This window comes from Quercus suber, unplaced genomic scaffold (assembly GCF_002906115.3).
Source record: "Quercus suber isolate HL8 unplaced genomic scaffold, Cork oak 2.0 scaffold_176, whole genome shotgun sequence".
Classification (NCBI taxonomy): Eukaryota; Viridiplantae; Streptophyta; class Magnoliopsida; order Fagales; family Fagaceae; genus Quercus; species Quercus suber.
The window spans coordinates 704,300-730,249 of NW_027069636.1; the positions used below are offsets into that span (position 1 = coordinate 704,300).

Genomic DNA, 25,950 nt, shown 5'->3' on the forward strand with positions numbered 1-25,950 from the left:
TACGTGCGCAAGGGGAAGGTGAAGGGTGGAGGTATCAAAAATGGAAATGAATCAACATCTTGGGTCCTGCTACTTGACAGCCCATTCAGAGTAATTACCATATTCGTTGGTGAGTAAATGACCCCAATTAATACTCCATTTTTATTATGGAAAATAAAAAGCCATTAACCCACTTAATGGACTATCTGTTTGGGCCTTTTCATTGTGTTCTTTTTGGTGGAACTTTGGGTCTGAACACTTTGTGTAAAAATTGTTCTAGCCATACGACACTTGTTGGGCTGTTGTATCATGGGGGAGACAAGTCAGAGAAGGCCTGCATCGGTTACAACGTTTAGCCAACAAAGGGCTTGAATCTCCTTAAAGGGAGCGAGTGCCGTGTCTTAGTCCAAATAGTGTTGTGTAATTTCTCTCTTTAAATTAATAAAATTTAGAAGAATTATTCAGTTTCTTTTTGTGTTATTTCCATTATCATTATGTTTGCACTAACAATGAGTAATATTGAAGACTTGTGGTTGACCATAGTAGGCAATTAGTATACCAACAAAAAGAGTAGACAATTAAAAGTTATTATTATTTATACTTATTGAAAATGTATTCCCTTGTGAAATATATATAGACAAATGGTTGATATATATGTGTGTGTACGTACGCACATTACTGTCCATATATATGAGCAAAATGAGCGGTAGAGATCATGAAAATTTGACAACTAATTAATTTTTGATTGTATCTATTGTCAAAATTTTAGTATGAAAACCAAATTCATTCTTGGTTTTTTGTTTATAATGATTACATTAGTTGGTTTACATAATATACATGTTTTAAATTATACAAGAAATATTTTTAAAAAATTGCATATCAAACACCAGAAAATATTTTCAAGCTCATTTTCNAACATCCTGGATTTAACAAGGCGTCGTCACTAACTTCTCAAGAAACAGACACACGAAGGTAAAGAAAATAGAGTGGGCTGAAGAACCTTTCCTTAGGCTGTTGGGTTAACTCTAAGAGGTTTTCCCATTGTAAGAAATTTCTTACCTATTTAAACAAATAAATTGAGAGTCTGACCCAAATATTATCAAGCATTTTGGGTTTAGGCCCTACAGTTTTTATTTTGGTTATTTATATATCAAAATTTTACTTTTGATCATTTATGTTTAATTCAATTTTCTATTTAGTCCTTTACATTTCAAAATTTTAATTTCCATGAAGGGCCAAATAGAAAATTGAAATAAACATGAGAACCAAAAATGAAAAACTGAAAAAGTGTGAAAATAAAAATAAGAGATAATTACAATTTACCCACCTGTGGTTTGCCTCTAATTCTATGTGCCTACCCATGGTTTCAATTTTGACACTTTGCCCACCTGAGGTTCTCACCGTGAGTGTGCCGTAACCCACCTCTCCACTTTCCGTTACTCTAACACAGAATAAGTAAAAAACAAACCCCAAAACGGATCAAAACACTCTCATTCAAATCTTGAACATGAAGAACATGAAGGATATACCCAAAATAATAAAGATCAGAAAACAATAAATACTAAAGACTAAGCAATAAACACTAAAGACTAACAAATCAAGCTAATCTAAAATAAAGACTAAAGACTAAAGACATAACAATAAACACTCTCACAACACATAAGGCCCATTTTTCTTTTTCCTTTTTTTTTTTATGTGTGATCTGTTGTCCAAATCAAGCATATATACAAGGAAAGTGTGATCTGGTGTGTATTGGTGAAAAGATACAAGGAAAGTGTCCAAATCAAGCATATATACAATGGCCAAGATCTCTTCCCGGAACCCACAATCGGCCACCAAACTTCACCCACGGCTCCGCTGAAGGCCATCGAAGAGGTCCTCATCAAGATCGCCGGCGCCATTCTCAACCTCATCGACAAGCACTACAGCGTTGAGGTTGAGAATGGCGATGACGCCGATAATGGCAAGAGGATGACTGTGAGATCCCTAGCGGAGACAATCTCGTCGAGGATGAATGTGAGGTCCTCATCAAGATCCCCGGCGATCTCACAGTTGTTCGTCTCCGCCAGGGCAATGACGTCGTTGCCGTCCTCGCCCGTGTCGCCGATGAGATCCAGTGGCCTCTGGTGAAAGACGAAGCTGCCGTCAAGCTTGACCACTCGCGTGGGGTCATGGTGCTGTGGGTGGACCTGGGTCCATGGGTCTTAGGATTGAGATCCATGGAGTGGTTGATTTGAGTGTAATTTTTCTGGGTTTGAGAAGTCTGGATTTGAAATTTGGGTTTCAAATATATGTCTGGGTTTGAATCCGTTTGTTCTTAAGTTCCTGGGATTGTATATATGCTTGATTTGAATTCGTTTGTTCTTAAGTTCCTGGGATTGTATATATGCTTGATTTGAATTCGTTTGTTCTTAAGTTCCTGGGTTTGAATTCATTTGTTCTTAAGTTCTTGGGATCAAATGTTGTGCTATATTTTGGGGTTGTATTTTGATAGATTTATGTTTGATGGTATTGCTTGATTTGATATGTATTAGTTTTCTGGACGCATGTTCTTCATGTTTGTGTGTTCTTTGTGTTTGTGAATGGTGAGAAATTTATACCATATTATAATCCTTTTTTTCTTTCGTTTTTTTTTTTTGTTTTTCTTGTTTGGGAAAAGAGATATAAAATGGGCGTAAAAAGACTTATTTACCCTTCTTTTTTAACAGAGGTGGGTTACGGCACACTCACGGTGAGAACCTCAGGTGGGCAAAGTGTCAAAATTGAAACCACGGGTAGGCACATAGAATTAGAAGCAAACCACAGGTGGGTAAATTGTAATTATCCCTAAAAATAAACCAAATTTAGGTTGAAAACTCCAAAGTATACGTTGGTTAAAAAAAAAAAAAAAAAAAAATGTAAAGGCCAAGTCCAACCCCAACCAATTAGACTAGACTTTGGATCTTTTCAAGTTTCTCCTTGCACGACACATTTTGGAAACTAGTTTACGGCTTTACACAGCACATTCGTGGTCTAGGATTGGGTGAACCAATGTCAGAAGTTACTATACGATGACGTCGATGAGGCGATGAGGACGAGTTTCCGTGCGTTACCAAACACAGCACATTCTCTGGGAATCTCCGAATCCACGATTCCGTGAAACAATTTTCTCACGTTAGCGCACCCGCTGTTTGGTTACACGGAGAATCTTAACCGGACATGGAAAAAGCACCCGAAACTGGAATCGAGGAATCATCATCTCCAAACACATCGCAAGATGATCACAAGCAGTGGATCGAGGCTCAGGATGATCTAAAGAGAAGACTGGTAACAGAGGACGATTTCTCATGGAAATTATCGAAAGAGAACGAGGAGGAAGAGGATGTCTTGTTGAGATATGTTGGTGGGGTCGACATAAGTTTCTCAAAGGAGGACACGTCAGTTGCTTGTGGGACCCTCGTGGTGTTGGACATTCAAAGCCAAGACCTTCAAGTTGTGTATCATGATTACTATCATTTTTTTTTTTTTTTTTTTTGGGGGTAGGCGCCGGTTCTTCTAGAGCTTTTGGAGAGAATGAAAAAGAATGCAAGTCCATTTTATCCACAGGTGATAGCTGTGTTTGATGTTAATCATTAGTGCTGCTGCTGCTGCTACTACTACTACTCTTTCCTTTGATGTTAAACAAAAAGCTCTAAAATTGTGCTATGTACTGGTTGAAAGTATGTGAGATAAGATGCTATTAACTGATTGGCACATTACTAACTGTTGTATGTTTTTTAAAAATGTTCATATATTTATTGGATAACACTTCAGACTTGTAACACTGGTTTCATTTTTTAATGAACAGGTGTTAATGGTTGATGGAAACGGAATACTTCATCCTCGAGGCAAGTGCTTGTCACAAATCTGATTGCAGTATATTGTTCTTCTTGAGCATTGTACAAAAAACTCAATAAAGCATTTTATACCAGTTTGAAATTTGTTAGTTCAGTTCACTTAATTTTGAAGGTAGATTCCATTTATGGTTCTTTGTGTACGTGAACAGTGAGTGATTCATGTCAACGAGTGATGTCATCAATTGTTACCTATCCTTCTATTTTCCTGAGAAAAATCTCAAAACATTAACTTCTTTTTTAAAGGTTTTGGCTTGGCTTGCCATCTAGGTGTTTTGGCTGACCTCCCTACAATTGGGATTGGAAAGAATGTAAGTCCTTTTTATTTTTTGATAAGTAAAAAGTGTAAGTTCTGACCATATTAGAGATTGATTCTTCTTGAATTAAATCCAAGTCCCAATATATATATCAAGTTCTTGTTTTGACTTGAGAACTTGATCCCTGCTTACTTGTTCTTTTGGTTAAGTTTTGACAGTGTTCGAACTTATATATCTCAGCTGCATCATGTGGATGGTCTTACTTATTCTGGAGTGAGACAACTACTAGAAACCAAAGAAAATTGCACTGAAGATTTTATTACTTTGAGTGGATGCTCTGGGAAAATATGGGGAGTGGTAAGAAACCAAGTGTTATAACTTATACTTTTGAAGCATTATTTAAATATCTCAGTTCATCATTTAACTTAATAGCAATTTTAACGTCATTTAAACTACATACATGGCAAACTGTAATGGACTACAAATAGTTGGCTGGCTAAGATAAGTCAATCTGAGAAATTTTCCTTTTTTATCAGACAAAGTAATCGAAGCATGATTTTTTATTTTGCTCAGAATACTACTTGTACACTCCTTTTTTACTTCTAGGTTGAAAATTTTGGTGGAGATCAAGTTTGGCATTTGTTCTTATCAGTTCAATGGCTGATACACTCTCACAGGAACCCTATTTTACTCTTCTTTTTTTCTTTTTCTTTTTTTAATAAATTTTTTTTATTATAAGTAAGACAGGAACCCTATTATACTCTCACAAGAAAGAGTTCCCAATTGTAGCTTTGCTACCATGTTTCTCTTGTGTTTCATTGCCCAAGTTTAAGGAAAGAAAAGTTTTTTGTTGCCCAGTATGCACTGCTTGCTTCATGTGCTTGGCACACCCTTACTGTATAATTTTTTTTTTTTGGTTCATAAACTGGTGAATAATTCATAAGAAGAGGTGATGATCAATGGATTTGGTCTCTATTGCTTGTGTACCATTCATTGGTGGTTTGATTTAAATCTGTTGGTGGAAGTATCATATGGAGTAAAGAACTAATATTTTGATTAAATTTGGTTGATGATTTGGCAACTATGCTATTAATTTGCTTGAATACTTTTTTACTTGTGATTCATAATCCTATGTCATGCCTAATATGATCCTTCCTGATATGAGGAGTTAGTCTTGCATATGTAATTCTTGCTTAAAAAAGAAAAACCTCCCTTGTAAGAATTGGGTAGAGGATGAGGTCATGAGTTCAAGATCACTAGGCGCGTACTTGCACTAGGTTGCTTATTGCCTGAAATAGGAATCATCTTTAGTGCTTAAATTGTGTTCTTGAAAATATTTCCCATCAGTGGGAAATATAATGTCAGAATAAGACAAGCATCAGAGTATGTATGGAAGGCAATCACACCTGCCCTCCTTATGAACAAGCTAAGGTTTAGAGACTCTCAGATGATTTCAGCTCCTGAAGCTTTTGTGGGAGTTTGCTAGAAGACATTGAAATAGTGACATTGTATTGGTTGGCATATGCCACAATCTAAGGCAAAAGGCTTAACATGCATCCTTTGATATATTATTCATGCTCTTCGCGACATCTGGTTTCATGTGTTTATCTGTTGTTCCTAAGTTTTGATTTAAATCATTGTAATTAAACCCTATTTTTCTTTTTATAGGCAATGAGATCCACAAAGGGCTCCTTGAAGCCTATATTTATTTCTGTTGGTCACCGTGTATCACTTGATACTGCCATCACAATTGTTAAAATGACTTGCAAGTATCGCGTGCCAGAGCCTACCCGGCAGGTAAAATCTAGATCTGTTCCAAAGCTAATGGAAGTTTATTTATGGTTACAACAAACCAGGAAAAAAAAAAAAAAAAATACAATAGACTTACTATTGGGTTATTGTAACTGTAATACGGAAACTCTGATGCCCTGTACCACTACTGCATCAATTACATATAACTAAAGTTGTATCATGTATGCAGTCTTTGGTGATAGCTCACTTTCTTTTCAAGAAACTAGTGTCTGATCAAATTACCATTGGAGGCTTCTTGCTAGTTTAACAACTCGAGAACTTGCATGGAGCCTACCTACTCTGGTTGGGAAACAATATATGATGGGTACCATGTTGGAGAGCCTCTTCTCCAGAAATTTATCAGCTTAGATGATAGTAAATATAGAATACGGCATTCTCTTAAAAAAAAAAAATTCATGGTTCATTCTGAGTATTGTTGTGCAACAGATTTCAATTTACATAGCAAGTTGATCTATATTAAAAAGGCCATCATTTTGATTGTTAGATACATTTCTTATGCTCTTCCAAATTGGAATCTAACATATGGCAGGGTGAGATTGTTAGCAACAAGGTCATTTTTGGTCATATGGCCACAGTATTTCATTACTTTAGCTCAAGAGTTGTGGAATATTCTGTGTTCACTATTTGGGGTTCATTGGGTCATGCCGCGTAGTGTTGTTACTTTCAATTATCTGCCTTATATGCTTGATTTTTTTACTTCCATTGTTATTTAGTTTTTATTCTCTGATGCCTCTTAGCACAATGCTTGTGTGCCTTGTTTTCTCTGTATTTTCTTAAATCAATTTTCAATGAAGTTCGTTGCTGATAAAAAAAAAGTATTTCATCTCTTTAAACCGCTGAAGATACAAGTGTGTGTATTCTTTCTGTTATGTTACATATCAAGTTGAATGTATATTGTATTTGATTCTGGTCTTTATTTTATTAAACTACAGGCTGATATTAGGTCAAGAGAATACTTACGGAAGCATCAAACGGGCATGTCGGAATGATGCAACATCATGGATCTGGTTGGTTCACATTTTTCTTTTACTTATGTTTTCTAAAATAGATTTTCTTCAATACATAGAGTGACTGAATGAAAACATCACATGTTACATGCAAAAATGTGTAGCACTCAATAGACAGGAGTTGTGGGTTCACCTTCTAGATTATAAAGTAGACATGCCAGGGAAATACTTGACTTGCACATTACAAATTTAAATGACAAGAAGGTTGGTGCTTTTATTCATTTAAATTGAAACTGGAGAGAGTTGAAAAGGCACCATCTTGTTGAAAGGTTCTACACATCTGACCTTTCACAAGGCATTTCTTTTTTCATTGTTATATGGGCTGTAAATATATTTGCACTACCAACATATGCTATATTGAAATTGGCACATATGCTAAGTGATGCTGCCACAGAAGATTAATTTGTTGCTACTTCACAATTTTGTCCATTGAAGATTTATTATATGATCAATGTGTGAAGTCTAACTGAATCAAGAGTCTATGGTTTGAAAAGTCTAGTTACTATATCTATTCTAGGGTTAAAATAGTTTTTAATTTGGGTTTTTGTTTTACAAGTTATAGCTAGTTTTCTTATCAATGGCAAAACTGTAATTTCATCAGCTTCTGTGAATAATGGTCTGTGGTAATTGAGTTAAGTCTAGAATTTTGTAGGAGATTTAAGTGTCTTAGGTATATTTCTTTTGAGTCCAAGTTAGTCATTTATTACCTTATCAGGTTTTGGACAAAGTTTTCCTCCAAACCAGTTTGGGATAATCTCCTCCAACCCATTACATAGTGACTCATAAAGACATCCACATGTATTATTTAAAAAGTCACATGAATCATTAAATAGGTCATGTAACTAAAAGTATACATGTATGGTTTTCTCAATTACCATGTAGTGGGTTGAGGGAGTTTTCCTCCAAACTGGTTTGCAGGTATGCTTTCTCCATAGGTTTTTATTTTAGTAGAATTTGAATTTCTAGTACTACTATTACAAGAAAGAATCTTTATATTTATGCTCAATATACTCAAAGAATTCATGGATTTGATTAATAGAAACATTGAGTGTTTTGAGTATTGAGGTACATTGGCCTTAGTGTATTACTTTTCCTTTTAACTTCTCGCTTTCTCTTCTTCTTTGTCACTATCATTATTTATGGTTTTGTTTATGTGCACTATTCACAATATTTTTCACTTGTACTTGTTACTCTACTTTTCACAACTTACGGACAAATTCAATCTTAGTTTCTTATTACCTCTTTTACAGCCCTAAATCAAAATTTTCCTTTTCCTTCCAAACCTTAGTCATTCATCGAATGCCCTTCAGGCAAGTGGCGCCTCCAAGTCCTCCCCCCCCCAATAACTATGGGATGATGGGAAATAGTGGGTGTTTAAATACCCTCAGGTGCCTGAGTATATTATCTAGCAAAAAAAAAAAAACCCCATAAATTTTCCTAAACCTAAGCCCAGTACAAGCATACCTAAAATCAGCACAGAACATATTCAAAGTCTCCCCACCCCCCCTCCCCCAAGATTTTGAAGTAACCAAGAAGATTTTGCAACCATTGAATGAAACGTTGTGTTTTTAATTGAAGCAAATCTGGAAGAACTGTCTACTATACTAGAAGCTTATATAAGCTATCAGGTGCTATTTTGGCCACAAATCTTGATTGATTACTGTTTCAACAAGATTTGTGTTTAATCATTTTTTAGCATAGATTTGTGTGTCTGGTTTAATCCTTGATTAAACCTATAATTGTAATGCGTGAAAGGCCTGCCTACAGATGAAAAAGGTTCAGTCTAAACACTGCCAAATTAGACATTATGAATGCCAGCGGCAGTATCAAAGCAGAAGGGACTAGGGGAAAAGAGGTAAAGAGAGCACCACAAATAGACTACCTTGGTGTTAAGTCGTCAAGGCATACTTTCTGGTGGAACCATTACAGCAATGAATGTGCTAAGATCGAACATCATGACTTCTATATGAGGTATGAATTCTATGCCAATGAACTATGAACCCTGGTTCATTTCCTGAGCTGCTGCATCAAGTTTTAGCTGCAAATCAAGGTTTGTGAGTTTGTCCAAGGCAGCATAATTTTTGAGCACCAAGATGGACTCCACCTTGAAATATTTGGTCTTCTCACTTGGCACTGTGGGCGCAATGAGCTCAGTTGAGTCTTTATTGATGATCTTGCCTACCTACACTGCTTGACTTATCATTCATTTATAATGACATGCTAAACCTACTAGTCATTTCCTTCTTCAAATTTTGATGCTTGAATCTGGCTCTGGAATTTTTTGGTTGGTTGAGTTCTTCAAGGAGGGTTATCTCAATTTGGAATGGTACTGTTCCAATGAGCAAATTGACTAGGGTGGCATTGTTAGTATTGGCTTAATTATAGTAGGTATACGGACCCTATTGATTTGTTATGTTTCTTGTATGGATTATGCTGAGGATGTATTGATGACTGTATGGATTATGGTGAGGGAATATTGATGGAATGGAAGTGTATATCCAGTTCTCTAAGGTTGACTGTACTTGTTTTGGGGGTGAACTTGAGGTATACACTTAAAAGACCTTCAAAAGAACAATATTATGAATATACTTTGTTTCTGAAACTAATGTTAAAAAAGAAAAAGAAAAAAAAGATGAAATCGTGACTTTAATGTGTCACTTGAACGAAGTACCTGCCAGCTTAGCACTCTAAGTCAGCCATAAAATTGTGAATTGTTCTAAATGTTTGGTATTTGATTGATTTATTAAAGCACAATCTCTAGCCAAATGCTTCGTATTATAAATGCAAGACCTGTTTGTTTTAAATGATTCAACTGCTAAAAATAATTTTGCTCCCATATTACATTTTAAGGTGCAGGGAAACTAAAAGGCCAGATAGAGTATTAGGAAAATTGTAGTTTTCTATTTCTTTTAATGTTATTCTTTTCATTTTCTCTATTGATGGTAAAATGGAATGTAAATAGGATGTAAAGCTTGCTAGACTTGCAGTTTTTTTTTTAATTTATTTACATGGAACGATGGATTTGAATCATAGACATCTCCATTACAAATACTAAGAGGTGCTAATTGAGTTATAAGACTCTTTGCGCCTAGGAAGTACGGATGCTTCATATAGGATGTCATACCCGTGTTATGTCCGTGTTGTACCCGTACTATACAGGTGTCGTATCAGCTATTTTATGTTGTAATTTTTTTTTAAAATTGCTCATGTTGTTGTGTTGTACTAGCACTCGTGTTTGTGTCCTTGTTTTGTAGCTTGGCACTAAACTTGTGAGTCAGCAAATATTGCACTTTTTTTTAAAAAAAAAAACGTCAATGGTTGGGGTGGAGGATTTAAATTCCAAATGTCTTCGTTTAGCTACAGCCTACAGACCTCTTAGCCATAGAATTTGCACTTTGGTTAGTTGCAAATGTTGATCTAAACAACCTACAGACCTCTTAGCCATAGAATTTGCACTTTGGTTAGTCGCAAATGTTGTATTTATTAGATCGCTTATTATTGTGAAAAAATTCTTGAATTTTTTGATGTCTTCTTTTTTGCCAATTTCATAGTATACATTTTTTTGAAGCTGTTTCATGGTCAGCATTGAATTTATTTTCTAATACCTTGAATTTGGGCAAGATCTGGTGCATAAAGTTTTTGGCGGTCAATGGTTGACTGTTGACGTGTCAAAAGAGGTGAAAACCCAGCGCCTAAATTTTTTTTTTTTTTTTTTTAAGCAGAAAACCGGCGCCTACTTATAAGTTAATATATTTTGAGGCATGGCAATAAATTTTAGTGGTTAAAAAAAAAAAAAATTAAATATCGATTAAAAATATTTACTTTCTATATTAAACCCTATTTAAAAAAAAAAAACTATTTTTCTTTTTTTAAGATGTAAAATTGCTAAATTAGTTTTTATTTATTTATGTTTATTAACATCTATTTTACACATGGTGGGGTGGGATAAGGTGACAAATCCTACTTGTATTGGGGGGCTCGGCTTATTTCAAGTCAAAGCGAGAAATGATGCCATCCTTGCAAAATTATGCTAGCGTATCGCTTCGAATCCGGATGCGGCCTGGTCTCAAATGCTTTGTAAAAATTACTTGACCCCTGCTAGATTGAACGATAGGGGTAGAAAGTACCCCGCTTCTCGTACTTGGAAGGCTTGTAAAATTGGAGGTTTGATTTTCAATAAAGATTTGAAATGGGTTATTTCCAATGGGGAAGGTGAGAATGTTTGGAATGACTTTTGGCTACCGTCAGGTCCGCTGAGAGGCCTAATACATGGTCCCTTGGTGGAAGGGGAAGGAAATATTTCTGTGAAAGATTTTATGGCCGATGAAAGGAGTATTTCTTTTGTTCTCCCTGATCCGATTGTGCAGGAAATAAGAGGCATACCCCCTGCTCTTAATTCTGCCCGCGAAGACATTCTCATTTGGGCTTTCTCAAAAGATGGTAATTTCTCCTTAAATTCAGCTTATCTACTTGCGAAAGATTTAAACCCCTTGAACCTTTCTACTCCTAAGATGTGGGTTTGGAAATCAAAAACCAAGCCTTGCATCAAATTTTTCCTCTGGTTGTGCTTCCATGGCAGCATCCCTTGTAAAGAAGTCCTAGGTTCACAGGGTTTTAATCTTGATACTGTTTGTGAACTCTGTGGTTGTAATTTTGAATCTATTATTCATATTCTTCGTGATTGTGATGTGGCGAGGAATGTTTGGAGAAATTTGGGTATAAACAATGATAACCAGGAATTTTACAATCCTCCTCTTACTGTGTGGTTGAAGAAGAACTGTGAATTGTCTTTCTTGCTTGCTAGAACTGGGATTCCATGGAACTTCTTATTTCCACAAGCTGTCTGGCTTATATGGCTGTACTGAAATAGCTATATTTTCAGGAATAAAAGAATTGATGAATCTCTCCATTTGTAGTGTATTAAGAAAAGTGTTGAGTTCTATGCTATTGTTCCAAATTCTTCAAACAAACCTCCTCAAACACAGATCCAAGTTAAATGGATGAAGCCCAATCCTGGTTGGGTAAAATTGAATACCGATGGGGCAGTTGGTGGTGCTCTCGGCAAGGCTGGTGGGGGTGGAGTGTTACGCTGCAATAGAGGGAATTGGGTTGCTGGTTTTATTAGGAAGCTTGGTGCGGTGTCCAGCACTAAGGCGGAACTCTAGGCGCTCAAGGATGGCCTTTTACTAGCTAAACAACTTAATATCCAGCATATTAACATTGAAATAGATGCTGAATATATTGTTCCTTTACTTTCTGACCCAAACAATGTTAATCTGATGCTAGAACCTCTCTTAAATGATTGCAGGACCCTAATCAACTTGATGCCTAACTGCACTTTGTCCCACATATTCTGGGAAGCTAACAGTTGTGCGGATATTTTGGCAAAAATGGGAGCCGAGCTAGTTTCTGGCTTCCACATTTTGTATGAACCACCGCCTGTGGTGAAAAATACGCTAGCTTTTGACAAAGCTGAGCTATTTTGTAATAGACTGATTACTTAATGTTATTTTCCTTCCACTATTTACCAAAAAAAAAAAAAACATCTATTTTACAAGTAGTTAGGAATTTTTTTTAGCCAAAAGTTGTTAGAAAAATTAATTGTCAATAATTATTGGGTACACTTTTTTGGCTTTTGATAATGGCCTTTATTAAAAAGGAATATATTAGGTCTCATTTCATTGAGAAGCAAAAAAAAGTAAATAAATAAATATTTCTTTAACTCACTAAAATGCGATTGCATTAAAAAAGCTAATCGATTATAAGTTTATAATCTTAACTACGGCATTCAGACACTCTGGATTGAATTTCTAGGTTCAATATTTTAGAGGACTTCTTAAAGATGGTTTAAAAAAAAAAAAAAAAAATGTTAATCTGATGCTAGAACCTCTCTTAAATGATTGCAGGACCCTAATCAACTTGATGCCTAACTGCACTTTGTCCCACATATTCTGGGAAGCTAACAGTTGTGCGGATATTTTGGCAAAAATGGGAGCCGAGCTAGTTTCTGGCTTCCACATTTTGTATGAACCACCGCCTGTGGTGAAAAATACGCTAGCTTTTGACAAAGCTGAGCTATTTTGTAATAGACTGATTACTTAATGTTATTTTCCTTCCACTATTTACCAAAAAAAAAAAAAACATCTATTTTACAAGTAGTTAGGAATTTTTTTTAGCCAAAAGTTGTTAGAAAAATTAATTGTCAATAATTATTGGGTACACTTTTTTGGCTTTTGATAATGGCCTTTATTAAAAAGGAATATATTAGGTCTCATTTCATTGAGAAGCAAAAAAAAGTAAATAAATAAATATTTCTTTAACTCACTAAAATGCGATTGCATTAAAAAAGCTAATCGATTATAAGTTTATAATCTTAACTACGGCATTCAGACACTCTGGATTGAATTTCTAGGTTCAATATTTTAGAGGACTTCTTAAAGATGGTTTAAAAAAAAAAAAAAAAAGAAGAAGAAGACTTTTTGGAGATGAAGGAAGGAAGGCAAAACCCACTTATATTTTTATTCATTTAATGAATTTATCAATTACCATTTTATAATTTTTTTTTTTTTACAATTTTAGAGAGAGATGAGACCTTAGACTTAGGCCGCCTAACCGCCTTGCGAAAAATGTTTCATATATTTGCCTTTGAAAAGTGTCACTCTCTCCGTTTTTTGTGTTGTCCACACCATTATTACGGCCGAAACCATTACCATTGCAACCACCATCATGCTACATTAAATATTACTGATTTTCCATGTGTCGCTTGAGTCAAACATCATAGATTGTTTTCAGGATCATTTTCAGAGTCGCTAGTAGCAAAAAAAAACAAGTCACTTTTATTGAAAACATTTTTCAACAAAAAACGCTTCTCTCCATTACAATTGTTTTTCCTTCCCTTGCTTTCCTTCCTAACTGAAAAATGTAAACGTCTTCACTTGCAGTTTCTCAAACATATGACAAATTCCTTTGAACCTCAGTGAACAGAAGCAAAAATGACTAGATTAAAATGAGACATATTTAAGCCATTTGTCCATAAAAACAAAGTGATTGCCTTGCTCGAAAAGGGTCGGAAAACGTCTATCCTGCACGCATGCACGCGCGCATACACACACACAGAGACAGATATATATCACATAGCTCACAAGTATCCAATCTGGTTGACAATTATCAAAAGCAGCTTTGTGTCTCTGTATGTGAAAATCCACCTCCCTAACTATTAAGTTATGAAAGTTTAATATTTGATATATTGTCCACATATACAAGCAAAAATATGAAGCAAGTAATGTACCTTAGCAGCAAAATCACAGAATTGAAAGGATAAACAAAGATAAAAACAGCAATAAACCAACGGGTTGTTCAAGTGATCCAACACTACTACTAGTACTCTGCATTGCTGTAGGCACATTGATCATGATCCTAAATTTGCAATCTCCAGTTGATGGGTCTGTAGTTGTGACAATTGAAAGGTTTGAGAACTGGCAAGCACTTGCAAGCTGATTTTGTATCTGATAGTAACTGTTAAATGCATAGGAGATATTCCCCTTAGCATCCAAACTTCCACATGAAGTCCCATATCCAAGACTAGTGCAATCAGCATTTGCACAAGCATAGCTGACACTTGGTCCGACTTGTGGATCATCAAGACTAGCTGAGGGTGAGAAAATACACCATTGTTGAGCCAGATATGGTACATTACTTGCTGCTATCAAACCGTTCGAGTTTGCTTCTATGTTAAGCAGGTATTTGGGTGTTCCATCAATGTAAAACATCCCCCAATGCCGTTCAAAATTACCCGGCTGAATACTTTTGGCATCTTCATCTATAAGGCTGAATAAGTAAGCATCCAAGGGACCAGATCTCATTGGGGTCCCCTGCCCTGCCAGATAGCGAGACATGAAACCTTGGCTGAACCTCTGAGCATTCTGTAAGTTTGCATTTTTATCTCCATCAGTAGGCCACCCGATTTCTCCAACAATTATGGACATGTTTCCATAGCCATTAGTCTGTAAGGCCCATACAAGGGTATCATAGTTTGCACTAAACACGTCCTGATAGATTCTTCCATTATCATTTAAGGGAGATGAATAGCCATTAAAGAAGGCGAAGTCAACAGGGAAATTGGGATCATTATAAAGGCTGATAAAGGGGTAGATGTTGACAGTAAAAGGAGCTCCATTCGTATTCAAGAACTGAACAATTTGCACCATGAGGGCCTGGATGTCTGCACGGAAGTTACCAGAAGAAGGCAAACCATTTGGACTCTGGTATACATCAGCATTTAGGGGGACAGTGACTTTTACCTGACTGCTCAAACCGGCTTTTGTAAGTGCTGACTGGATATTTTGAAGAGCAGGAAGAGTAATCGCTTCAAAGGTTCCGTTGTATGTTGTCAAGAATGGTTCATTCCCAACTGCAACATACCTTGCGGAAAATGTATGAAATTGAAAAGGTAAATTTTCAGACAAACATAAACTGCATATTCAAAGAAACTAGACAAGCATATATAAGAACCAAAAATGACCAGAAATAGTTTGCCTTCAACCTTTCTTGATCTTTTACAGTTTGGTAAATGATATATAGGAATGTATGTCTGCAAATCCTATATTTAAAACAAATGCTTTTATCCAAAATTTTATTTTCTAAAAAACTGCAGAGCATATAAATATCTATCTGGGCTCTATTTTATCTACTACATTAGGCAAAAGGAATACTAAAGTTGCAGAACATTGTGATGTGATGTAAACTCAGGTATATATTCTTACTACTGATTGGAAAAGGAGAGAATTTGCTTTATGATATCTTTATCACGGAAACCAGGTTATAATCAAGCAATGGAATCTCATAATTACAGAATAATTTAAATAGCTAAATAGCAAATACGAATTGGCTTGAATATATACCAAAACTGGCAATACAAATCATTACAAAATAAATTAAATATCTCTTTATTCATGTCTGTGTAAGAACAAGTTGGGTTATCCTTATTACAATGTTCTTTGTTCACTGATTGAGAAAGCAAAACAATATGAAGGCAGCAATTAACTGAAATATTGTACAGATACTTTCCCAATGCAAGACCAAGCAACTTGAAAGTGAAAAGAATATAGGCTCTGAAGGGACAGGCTCAATATAGTGATTAAAAGGAGATAAAATATCTTCAGATTGCAGGAAATCCACGGTTGGATAGATTGCACTATAGGAATAGCACGTTGTTCGAGAAATATTTCAAATATCCTCCAGGATTGTAACCAATGTTTAGCCATCAAAAGATGTTCAGAGATATAAGTGGGGGAGGATAAATAAGATAAGGAGAGGGGGTAATTGCAAATGGTATTAGCTTATTTAGGTCATTTTTATTAAGGTCTCTTAAATTGGAGCCACAAGAAGACTCCAGTAGTGTCAGGCTGTTGAGATGCAAAATAAAGATACATAAATATTTTTTAAACAAAAAGTGGCACTCCATTTGATTTGATGCCGATACCTATATATGATTGTATGTCATATTCAAGGTCAAAGCTATAAAATAAATAACTAGCAAATGGGAGACATGGGAGTTAAAGAGGAACTAATTTAGATTAAATAATCACACTAGGCTACTGGCACATGCAAATAAAAAGAAACTTTGTACAAGTTATTTTATTTTATTTTATTTATTTAGAAAGGTAGTAACTTTGTAAACTCTACCTAGTTTTGTTTTGATAGGAAACATTCAGTACACCTGTATTACGCATTATTAAACATGAAAATGTTATAAAACTTGCTATGCAGGATAATTTACAAGCATTATAAAATGAGGCTGAATAAACTCTACCTAGTGGGAATCTTAAAGAGTATAAGGATTTACTAGTAGTTGTATCCCAGTAGATCTCGAGAACTATGTGCTTCATTCTATAAGGTTATTATTGTTTATAAATGTCTGTGGTGAAGTATGCAAGTCAATCTCAAATGTTTGTTTGGTTTCAGGAAAACTAGGACACAAGTAGACCCATACAAAATGAAGTCTTTATCCCATTGAAGTTGTTTTCTGTTATTCCTGTGTTTACAGACACAAGTGTTGCAATCTGACCACAGCAAGCAGCTCTTGTTAAATTTGTGATATATTTTTTGTAAATCAATCACAATTTCTTCTACAATAGGAATTCTGAAATTTTTAATGAACTTGTTGTGTGGTGCTGGTTCTTTAAAACCCCTTCCAAACATTTTGTCACCCCAATAAGTAGAAAAATTATGCAAATACTATTAAAAATGGTGATAAGATTCATTGTCTTGCAGCTGTCACACACAGTTATGCTCATTGTAATTCACTCCCAATTCCACAAGGTTGCATTTAATTGTCCTTGAAAAGACAATACCGTTTTCGCTGCATTAATCAATACAAACATGCGGTTAAATTTAATTGGAGAACCTATAATACAATGTCAAAGGAACTGTATCTAAGTTTTTTCCTAACTAATAAGAATAACAACTTTGTCAAGTGCATACACGAATACAATTTAAGTGAATAATTTAACTAATTGAGCATCTATCGTAAGAGTTAACATGATTGCAAGGTATCACTTGAATAAATACTTGCGTAGAAAAGCATAGTAATGGCAAAAAGATGAAGAGAGAAAGGATTTACCTGATGTCTACACCATTGGAAGAGACATGTGCTGACACATTCTTAGCAACCCAATTCTCAGCTGCTTGAACACTATTAGCCAAAGTATAAAGCATGTCATTAGGAATACCCACCATGACTTGAATCCCTGAATTTTTCAGTGCATTCAAAGTTGTGGAATCAGCATCGAAAAGCTTAACCGTTTGAAACCCATTGTCCCTTAGCATCTTCACCACAGTTGCAGGCGGCAAAGGGTGCGTTGCCTGTGTCCCCCAGTTAACACCAATTCCACTCACTGAACCCATCAAAAGCACAGTAAATAACAACAACATGGCAACTAAAAGACCAGCAAAGTCCACAACTTTCAACAACCCCATAATCCCTTTACTAATATAGTCGTAAAAAACTATATGGGGTTTATGATTTGAGATAGAATTTATAGAAAACAGCTGGCTTTAACACATGGGATTGAAACCAAACCAAAGTCGGTTTTACTCAGCAAAGTCAGGTTAAACTTAAACACTGCCTCTATATTAGGAAGGCTATATTTCTTAGGACTCAAGAAAGTTTTCAGTGAAACAAGGGAATAATCACCAAAAAATAAGGAAAGAATATATAGCTGAATATATATAGGTTCAATAAAGTAGAATAAAAGAAGGGAAAACAGAGTAGACAGAGTGAACACGCAAACAAAAGAAATTCATTTATACTTGAAAAGCAGAGAGCATTAATAAACAAAGCCCAGAAAAGCCTCAGAAGTTAGAAACCAGAAACGAAATACTGAAAGAACAAAACTTGGTATTTGAAAGCTTTGCAAATAGGCTGATTTGAAAGAAACATTAGACAATTACAGCTGCCATGCATAAAACAGAGGTAATTCTAATAAAAACAACAGGTTCTTTCTCTGATCCAAAATGGAAACTTTTTGGCTAATAGTTTAGCCTAACCAAAGGGCATAAAGAAACAGAGATAGAAAGCGAAAGCAAGAGAGAGAGAGAGAGAGAGAGAGAGTTGAGAGCTGAAAGTTGTGGGAAGAGAGTGAGTCTGTAGGTGCAACCTTTCTGATTCAGAGTCTAGTAGGTGTATGCGAACGCATAATAGATCCAAACACATTATTTAATTTGATTAGACAATTATTCACACTAATTTAATCTTATATTAGTGTATAATTACCCGACCAAAGAGGTTTTATTTTTTCCATTGGAGCTGTCAACGTGTCCTTCTCTCCTCATTATTTCATCAAATCTTTTATTTAATTATTTTTTTTAGGAGGAGTATAATTGTATACAGAAACTCCCTAACCATCTCAAGTAAAAAACTCTTTAATTAACCAAAAGCTTTTCTTGAACAAAAATGGAATAGTGGAGGGGTATTCTAGACTTTCTAATAGTACTTGAGATCGTTCTCTTTCTTCCATTATCAAAATCAGTGTCAGTGTTATGTATGCAATGATCGAAGCACCGATTTCCAGAAAGTTGTTGTAATATTTTTACTTTACAAAAAGTTATAGTAGCCGTTTGGGGCAATATATGTATGGTTCCAATTTCCAACAAAGTTATCGCTGACCCACAAACCTTAACTTAAAAGACTTAGGATTCCACGTAGTATTGATGTGTGTGTGTGTGGCAGTGTGCTTTTGAAGTTTGGTCGTTCAGGGTTTGAAGTAAGGGAGAAAGTATACCATGTTGGTAAGTTTTTTATTCTTTGTCAGCAAAGTTAGTAATAAAGGCAGTGAGTAGTTAGTTGAGATAGGCATGTAATAACGTACTGCTTTCGGTTTTATAACCAGCTGGATCGGATTATCAAAAAGCAGCCACCCACGTGGCATGCACAAAAAATATGCATTGAAATGGAGAGAATTCAATTGCCTGGTCCTTGGTTCTTCAGTGGTCATTTGAGTAAGCCTGTGAGGTACAGACAAGTCCGGGACTGTAGCTGTCCAATTGGCATGCTAATGAGTGGTTTTGTGGCTTCGGTCCATTGTCATGTGCAGTGGAGCCAATTGGATGCTGTTATGTGTCCAGGAATTACTAGGTGGCAATATCCCATCAGGTTTAGTGCTTATGACGCCCTGGTCCTAAACTTATTCTTTAATGATCTTATTAATGTGTGTCTTTAAGGCATACATTAACTTCTACTTTTTTTTAAAAGTTTATTGAGAATTGAAAAAGTAATGACAACTTTTTCAATTTTTGAAAAAATATTTTCAAAAATAGAAAGTTTAATGTGTGCCTTAAAGGCACACATTAACTGGATCCCTTTTAGGTCATGCTAATGAGTGGCCTTAGGGAACTCATTAATAATCCATTTCAGGAAAGTTTATATACCACTTTTATGAAAATAAAAAAAACTGTCAAAATATTAATTATTTTTTTTCATTTCCGATAAAAACTTTCTTTAAATTGATTATTAATTAGTGCCCTAAGGGCACTCGTTAGCATTTCTCATAAAGTCTAAGCACTTTCATATTAATAAAGAGTGCAATAAGCAATTTCATTATAATATAATATTGGAATTAAACTGGAATATCAATAGTGGAAAGGAGGGACATCTAATAATAATAAACCCTTAGTGGTTAATGAGACAACATACATATAGATTGAATGGTGAGAACTGAAGGAGTGTCTACAGCGAGGATTTTAATATGTCATTTTTGTGGCAATAGACAGCCTGTCCCAAGTAATTCCTCTCAAAGAGGAAAAAGAAAAGTCCATATCCAATGCACTATTCAACAGATGAGAAATGGGAAGAAATGTTAATCACAGCATCTAGAAAAACATTTGTCACAAAAGAAAAGACTGATCAATTCATCTGAAATAGTTCCACAACTATGTGATTAAGGACTAATCAATTCATCTTATATAGTTCCACAACTATGTGATTACTATAGCAGATTACTCAATAGACACGGTCAATGACTTTCATTCCTAAAACCGCAGAAAATCTTTATTATTCAAATGCATACCTATTCAGCAAAAAAAAAAAAAAAATGCATACCTAATGCGCCATATCAATGGTGAGATGAACAATTTTGAGGACTGTGATTTATTAAGGCAAGCAGTTCAAGAAACAACAGAATTTACAGTAAATTTACCCTAAGATTTTCAACCGGTTCCTTGAAGACAACTCCTCTACATTCAAACTCTATCAATGTCAAAATACATATATACCTCAGTCCTCAATTGAAATGGAAGAGAAGAAGAAAAAAAAGACAATTTCCATTAAATTAACATCCAAGAAGTATGTTTTAGGCAACAATTGTCAGTTTACACATATATTCTCTAGCAGCAACACATCCAACAACTCCTTTGTTGGAATTACTATGAAATTTATGATGGGAGATCATCCCAAGGAACAAACTTAAAAGTGATAATATATTTTTTTTATCAAAAGAGCGAGGAAAGTAGAGGAAGATTCCAAGAGCATAGGTCACAAGATCTTTGGCAAGAACAAGGCAAAGAGAAATCATAATTCAAGGTAAGTCAAGTTTGATCTTATAATACACAGTATATTTCTTCTCATATGATTTACTGATGAACTTAATCAAAGTTGTCATTAAATAATCGCCCTTCTCAGTTTCTTGCTAAAACCACTATGGATAGAAATTTCCATTAAACATCCACACAAATCATAGCCATAAAGGTTGAAAATGCAAATCAACTAACTTAAAAATGCAGACAAAAACAGTTAATTATCACAATTGAATTCTGTGTCACATTTGGTAAAGTTTCATATTTAATGATAAAGAAGCACACAACCCATATGCATATGAGCTCTCAATTTGAAAAAAAAAAAAAAAAAAAAAAAAAAAAAAAAAAACTTTTAGCTCTATCCTGAGGTCAGACTTTGTTGTGATGGAAACTGCTCTAACCTTAAGCCATTTGTTGCGGGTATCACCTTTCCTAAAGCCTCCACAAGCAGGAACCTCAAGCACTATATATGCCCTATTTTTACTTTTAGCTCTTTCTGCTTTAGAGTGACTTGTAGAGTTGTAGAAGAACTCAAAATTGTCAAAAGATGCATTTGTTTGAAATATTGTAATAGACCTAATGAAGGACATTGCTAGGTGAATAGTGCTTTGCATGTGGTGCCCAGAACAAAGCACAGAATACATGAAGCACTCAAAAGAGTTGCAAAATAAACTAAAGCCATCAAAGTTACTCATGTCCAGTCTAGCAGGTAGACTCCCAATTCTTGGGTCTTAAAGAGTATGATTTAATGACTCTTTTGAAAAATCATCAATATATGTCAAGGTTTTATGTTTGAGATTGCCGTCCTGGAAATTACATACACATGTAAAAAGGGTACAAGATAATGCAATCCCATATCTGATAATTCTAAAATGTTACTTATCCCAAAAAAGAAGCTATAATGCAAAAATTAGCAACTATGACAATGAAAGTCAAGAATAACACATTATATATTGAAGTCAAAAGGTTACAACAGTTCAGTCTCACCTACCTTCTCAGATTGAATTTGTACATCCAGAAGATCCATCTTATTTTGATACACACTCAACAATTGAGGAACATCATCCTGAAATCTGGTCACAAACTTCTCCAGAAAACACTTCTCAGTAGGTAGTAACTCATGTCCAATATGCCACTGCTCTCATAAGACAGCACCACTGGGTCAGGGGTAAGTAACTCGTAACTTTTACAAATCCCTAAGAGCACTAGCATCCGGGGATGCAAAAAAAAAAAAAAACCTATTTTACATTCTCAAACACCACTTTATCTATTTTACCAACCCATTTTACAGCTCACACAACATCCCAGTTTTTATTTTTACATACAACTTATTAAAATAATATAAACTATCCTATCAACTCATTCTCTCTCTTCTCTCCCATCTCTCTCTCTTGTTTTTTTGGTTTTTGGGGAGAAAAATGGAGAAATCTAGTTCTGGAAATGCTAACAAAGTAGACCTATCATAGATGAGTCTGTGATCACACTAGAAAACTTGAAGCATTAAACATCCACACAAATCTAGCCATAAAGGTTGAAATTACAAATCAATGAGCATAAGAGCAGACAGAAATTTTTATTAAAAAAATGCAGACAAAAACAGTGAATTGTCATAACTGAATTCTGTGTCACGTATGGTAAATTTGCATATCTAATAATAAAGGAGCAAACACAACCCATATGCATAAGTACTCAATTTGAGAGCACTACTTTTAGCTCGATCCTGAGGTCAGACTTTGTTGTAATGGCAACTGCTCTCCACTTAAGCCATGTCTCGTAGATATCACCTTTCCTAGAGCCTGCACAAGCAGGAACCTTGAGCACTATATATGCCCTATTTTAACTTTTAGCAAAATCTGCCTAAAGAGACTACTTCATTTTATTTATAGGTAATAAAAATTTATTGAAAAAAGACTACTCCATGCAAAATGACATGAAATAGCCTAAAGAACTACAGAAAATACAAAAGGTTATGTACAAAAAGATAGAGACTCAATAAACATTGGAATGGAATCTCTATTCATAAGTCCCCTAGCACGACACCAATCAAACAAAGTACCAACAAAAAAAGCTGGAAGTTGTCAAAAGACTCCATTTGTTTGAAATAATGTAATAGACCTAATGTAGGGCAATTCGATGACATTGCTAGGTGTGTAAATAGGGCCTTGCTTGTGTTACCCAGAACATGGCATAATACACATTAAGCACTTTATAGAGTAGCAAACTAAACTAAAGCCATCAAAGTTACTCATGTAGTCTAATAAGTAAACTCCCAATTCTCGAGTCTTAATGAGTGTGATTTACTCTGTTTGAAAAACCATCAATCTATGTCATGGTTTCATAGTTGAGATTGTTATCTTGGAAGTTACACACACGTGCAAACAGTACAAGATAATGCAACCCCATATCTAATATATATCTAAAATGCAAAATTAGCAACTATGATAATGAAAGTCAAGAATAACATTATATTGAAGTCAAAATGTTACAACAGTTCAGTCTCACCGACCTTCTCAGATTGAATTTCTACATCCAGAAGCTCCATCTTATTTTGATACACACTCAACAATTGAGGAACATTGTCCTGAAATCTGATCACAAACTTCTCCAAAAAACACTTCTCAGTAGGTAGTAAGAAAGTTGCTAAGCTTAAGTCATTCTTGACCAAATCCTTGGCTAACAAAATTTGAACAACTGAACACCTAGGGATAATCCTCTTCTCCAAGCTTAAATTCAGAACCACAGGATTTTTAGCAATATTTTTTGATGAGAAACCCAATCTGCTCACAAGGAATTTCATTGCTTTTGTGATCTTCTCCTCTGATAAAAGCATACAAATTGGATGCTTTTTAAATGCTAAGAGAGTGTCCGCTTCAGACCAACCCCACCTCCTAAAAATCTCAAATTTAGATTCCCACATTGGTTTTTTCAACTTCAAAACCGCTTGGATTGCCTGCACAAACAGTGTTTTTGAAGGATCAAAGCCCAATTCCTTAACCTCCTGGACGGCCTTAACAAACTTCGCATGTGTAATGAATGCCATACTCGGAAAATGAGTCACTAAAAGAGAGATGGAAGATTGAGGTGCTCCAAGTTCTCTCAAAAGAGCAACATTTGGAGCCATAACATTGGTTACATCACATAGAAAAGCACGCTGTGAGCGCTTCATAGTTGTAATGACTTTCTCATTCACAAGAAGCACACTTTTAAGGAAATCATAGCATGGAATTAGGTGATTAGTCAAGCTCCTTCGTAGTAGGTCAGGGCTACAGTGAGGATTCTAGGGAGGTCAGAGCCTGAAACCCCTATAGAACGGAAAAACTCAATCTTTGGCAAAAGGGTATTCTCAGGATCAGCTAAAAGCAAAGTTGGGCGACTCCTGATAAGTTTGGTGATTTGGGTATTGTCGAATCCATTCTCTTTGAGAAGACTAAGCACTGAGTCTGGCCTATCTGGGTTTTGAAAGTGTACCTTGTTGGATGCTAGTAGAGCTGATTTTGGTGACAACCCACATGAGTTTACGAGATAAGACACTGTAAAATAATTTCTTTCTGCTTCATTTCCAAACTCTGATTCAGATAAACGACCTACTGATGTAAATGACTGGATGATAAAGAAAGCATTTTTCTGAAGAAGACCCAACTGGGTCCTCCTCCTATTTGAAATAAAAAGTAGCTGTCTTGAAGAGAGAAAACCAAACATAATTGACTCGCTGAGTTTGCCTGAGAGTCAGCTTCAGCAGGGCTGAATTGATTGTCTGATTAAACTTTCATCGACTAAGCACCTATGCCTTTGTGAATCTGAAACTGATTGATAGAGTAAAAAAAGAGAAGGCAAATCTTCTGAGCCAAAAAGGTAGAAGTGGAATTTGAGAGTGGACTTGAGAGGAACGCGTATGTCGAATACATCACTGCTCTGATAAGCCAGCACGGGGTCCAAGAGTTATTTTCCTCTTTAGTCCTCTCTCAACTCTTCAGCCACCTTAATGCCCCCACGTTGGGTCACAAGCCCACGTTACCGAGCTCAGCATCTGTTTCCATTATGATGTAGCATTATGAAGAAAGAAATACTATGGTTGCTAAGCGATGTGGGATTGAAACATTGAAACATATGTTTGTTTGGGGTGTGGGGTCTACATGCCCATTATACTATTAGCATGCCTCCTTTCTAATGTTTGATTTGATGGAACTTGAAGATAGCAAGTTAGCAACTATCTGTTTTGCAACTTGGATTCAGTTTATTAATACAGCAGCATGTTAGAATATTAGGGTTGTGTTTTGCAGCTTTATTTCAATTTTTTTCAGCTTATAAAGCTGTGAGGCCAACTTCTTAGAGAGAAAAAAATATATTAAAATAAACTGTGGAGCCAGTTTTATATTTTTCTTTCTTTATTTACCCAATTTTTTTTATTAAATAGGACCTACATTAATCAACCTTAACAATCAGTGTGTAGTACTTGTTAACATTTGCCATAATATTAAGATGTTAGTAAGTTGACTTTATGATGTCCCTTTGTTTTATTCTTGGTGGAGAGTGAAGATGCAATTTTCCTCTTTTATTTCTTTTATCTTATTAAAAATTGGCTTAAAGTTGACCATTTAGGGGGTAATCTTTCATCACAAATATTTGATTCTTTTTAGGAATACAAAGGAATTATCCTCTCTTATTTATGATTGCAAGAACCTCCTAGCCCGAGAAAGGACCGTTTGAGCACATCACGTTTTTCACGAGGCTGATGGAGTAGTGGATGGACTTGCCAAGAGAGCAAGAGAACAGACTTGAAGAATATATCCACTGCCCCTTTTTTTTTTTTTTTTTTTTTTTTGTATAATGTAAATATGTACGTGGCCTTTTGTGAATTAATACTCCCAGGGAGTGTCATTTGGTCTCTTTTGTATCTATCCATCCTAACGGAAGCGGGTCTAGGACAGAATTGTTTCTAATGGAATATTAGAA

The 25,950-nt window shown here is 35.3% G+C and overlaps 2 protein-coding genes and 1 pseudogene across 3 annotated transcripts; 1 reads left to right on the forward strand and 2 right to left on the reverse strand.

Annotated features, from left to right (window-relative positions):
- Positions 1–2,916: 2,916 nt before the first annotated feature.
- LOC136069553 (uncharacterized) lies at positions 2,917–9,675 on the forward strand (annotated as a pseudogene).
- A 4,444-nt stretch (positions 9,676–14,119) lies between these two features.
- LOC111998481 (glucan endo-1,3-beta-glucosidase 5) lies at positions 14,120–18,636 on the reverse strand. Its single transcript, XM_024030582.2, has 2 exons — positions 17,549–18,636; positions 14,120–15,348 (listed from the first exon to the last, which is right to left on the reverse strand). The coding sequence occupies exons 1-2, from the start codon at positions 17,902–17,904 to the stop codon at positions 14,229–14,231; spliced, it is 1,476 nt and encodes a 491-aa protein (XP_023886350.1). The 5' UTR covers positions 17,905–18,636; the 3' UTR covers positions 14,120–14,228.
- A 3,294-nt stretch (positions 18,637–21,930) lies between these two features.
- On the reverse strand, positions 21,931–25,240 carry LOC111998476 (uncharacterized). 2 transcript variants are annotated; one of them, XM_065778244.1, is made up of 2 exons: positions 23,504–25,193; positions 21,931–22,132 (listed from the first exon to the last, which is right to left on the reverse strand). In XM_065778244.1, the coding sequence occupies exons 1-2, from the start codon at positions 24,161–24,163 to the stop codon at positions 21,965–21,967; spliced, it is 828 nt and encodes a 275-aa protein (XP_065634316.1). In that variant the 5' UTR covers positions 24,164–25,193; the 3' UTR covers positions 21,931–21,964. The 2 variants fall into 2 exon arrangements, 1 of the variants encoding a protein (XP_065634316.1); XR_010630772.1 differs by lacking the exon at positions 21,931–22,132 and adding an exon at positions 22,490–22,793 and having other exon boundaries at positions 23,504–25,240.
- Between the last annotated feature and the right edge of the window lie 710 nt (positions 25,241–25,950).

Coding starts and splice junctions, on each gene's coding strand:
- LOC111998481 (XM_024030582.2), bottom strand. CDS start 17,904: ATGGGGTTGTTGAAAGTTGTGGACTTTGCTGGTCTTTTAGTTGCCATG. Junction 15,349..17,548: donor TCCAATGGTGTAGACATCAG/GTAAATCCTTTC, acceptor ATTTTCCGCAAG/GTATGTTGCAGTTGGGAATG.
- LOC111998476 (XM_065778244.1), bottom strand. CDS start 24,163: ATGAAGCGCTCACAGCGTGCTTTTCTATGTGATGTAACCAATGTTATG. Junction 22,133..23,503: donor TAGAAATTCAATCTGAGAAG/GTCGGTGAGACT, acceptor TTATGAGAGCAG/TGGCATATTGGACATGAGTT.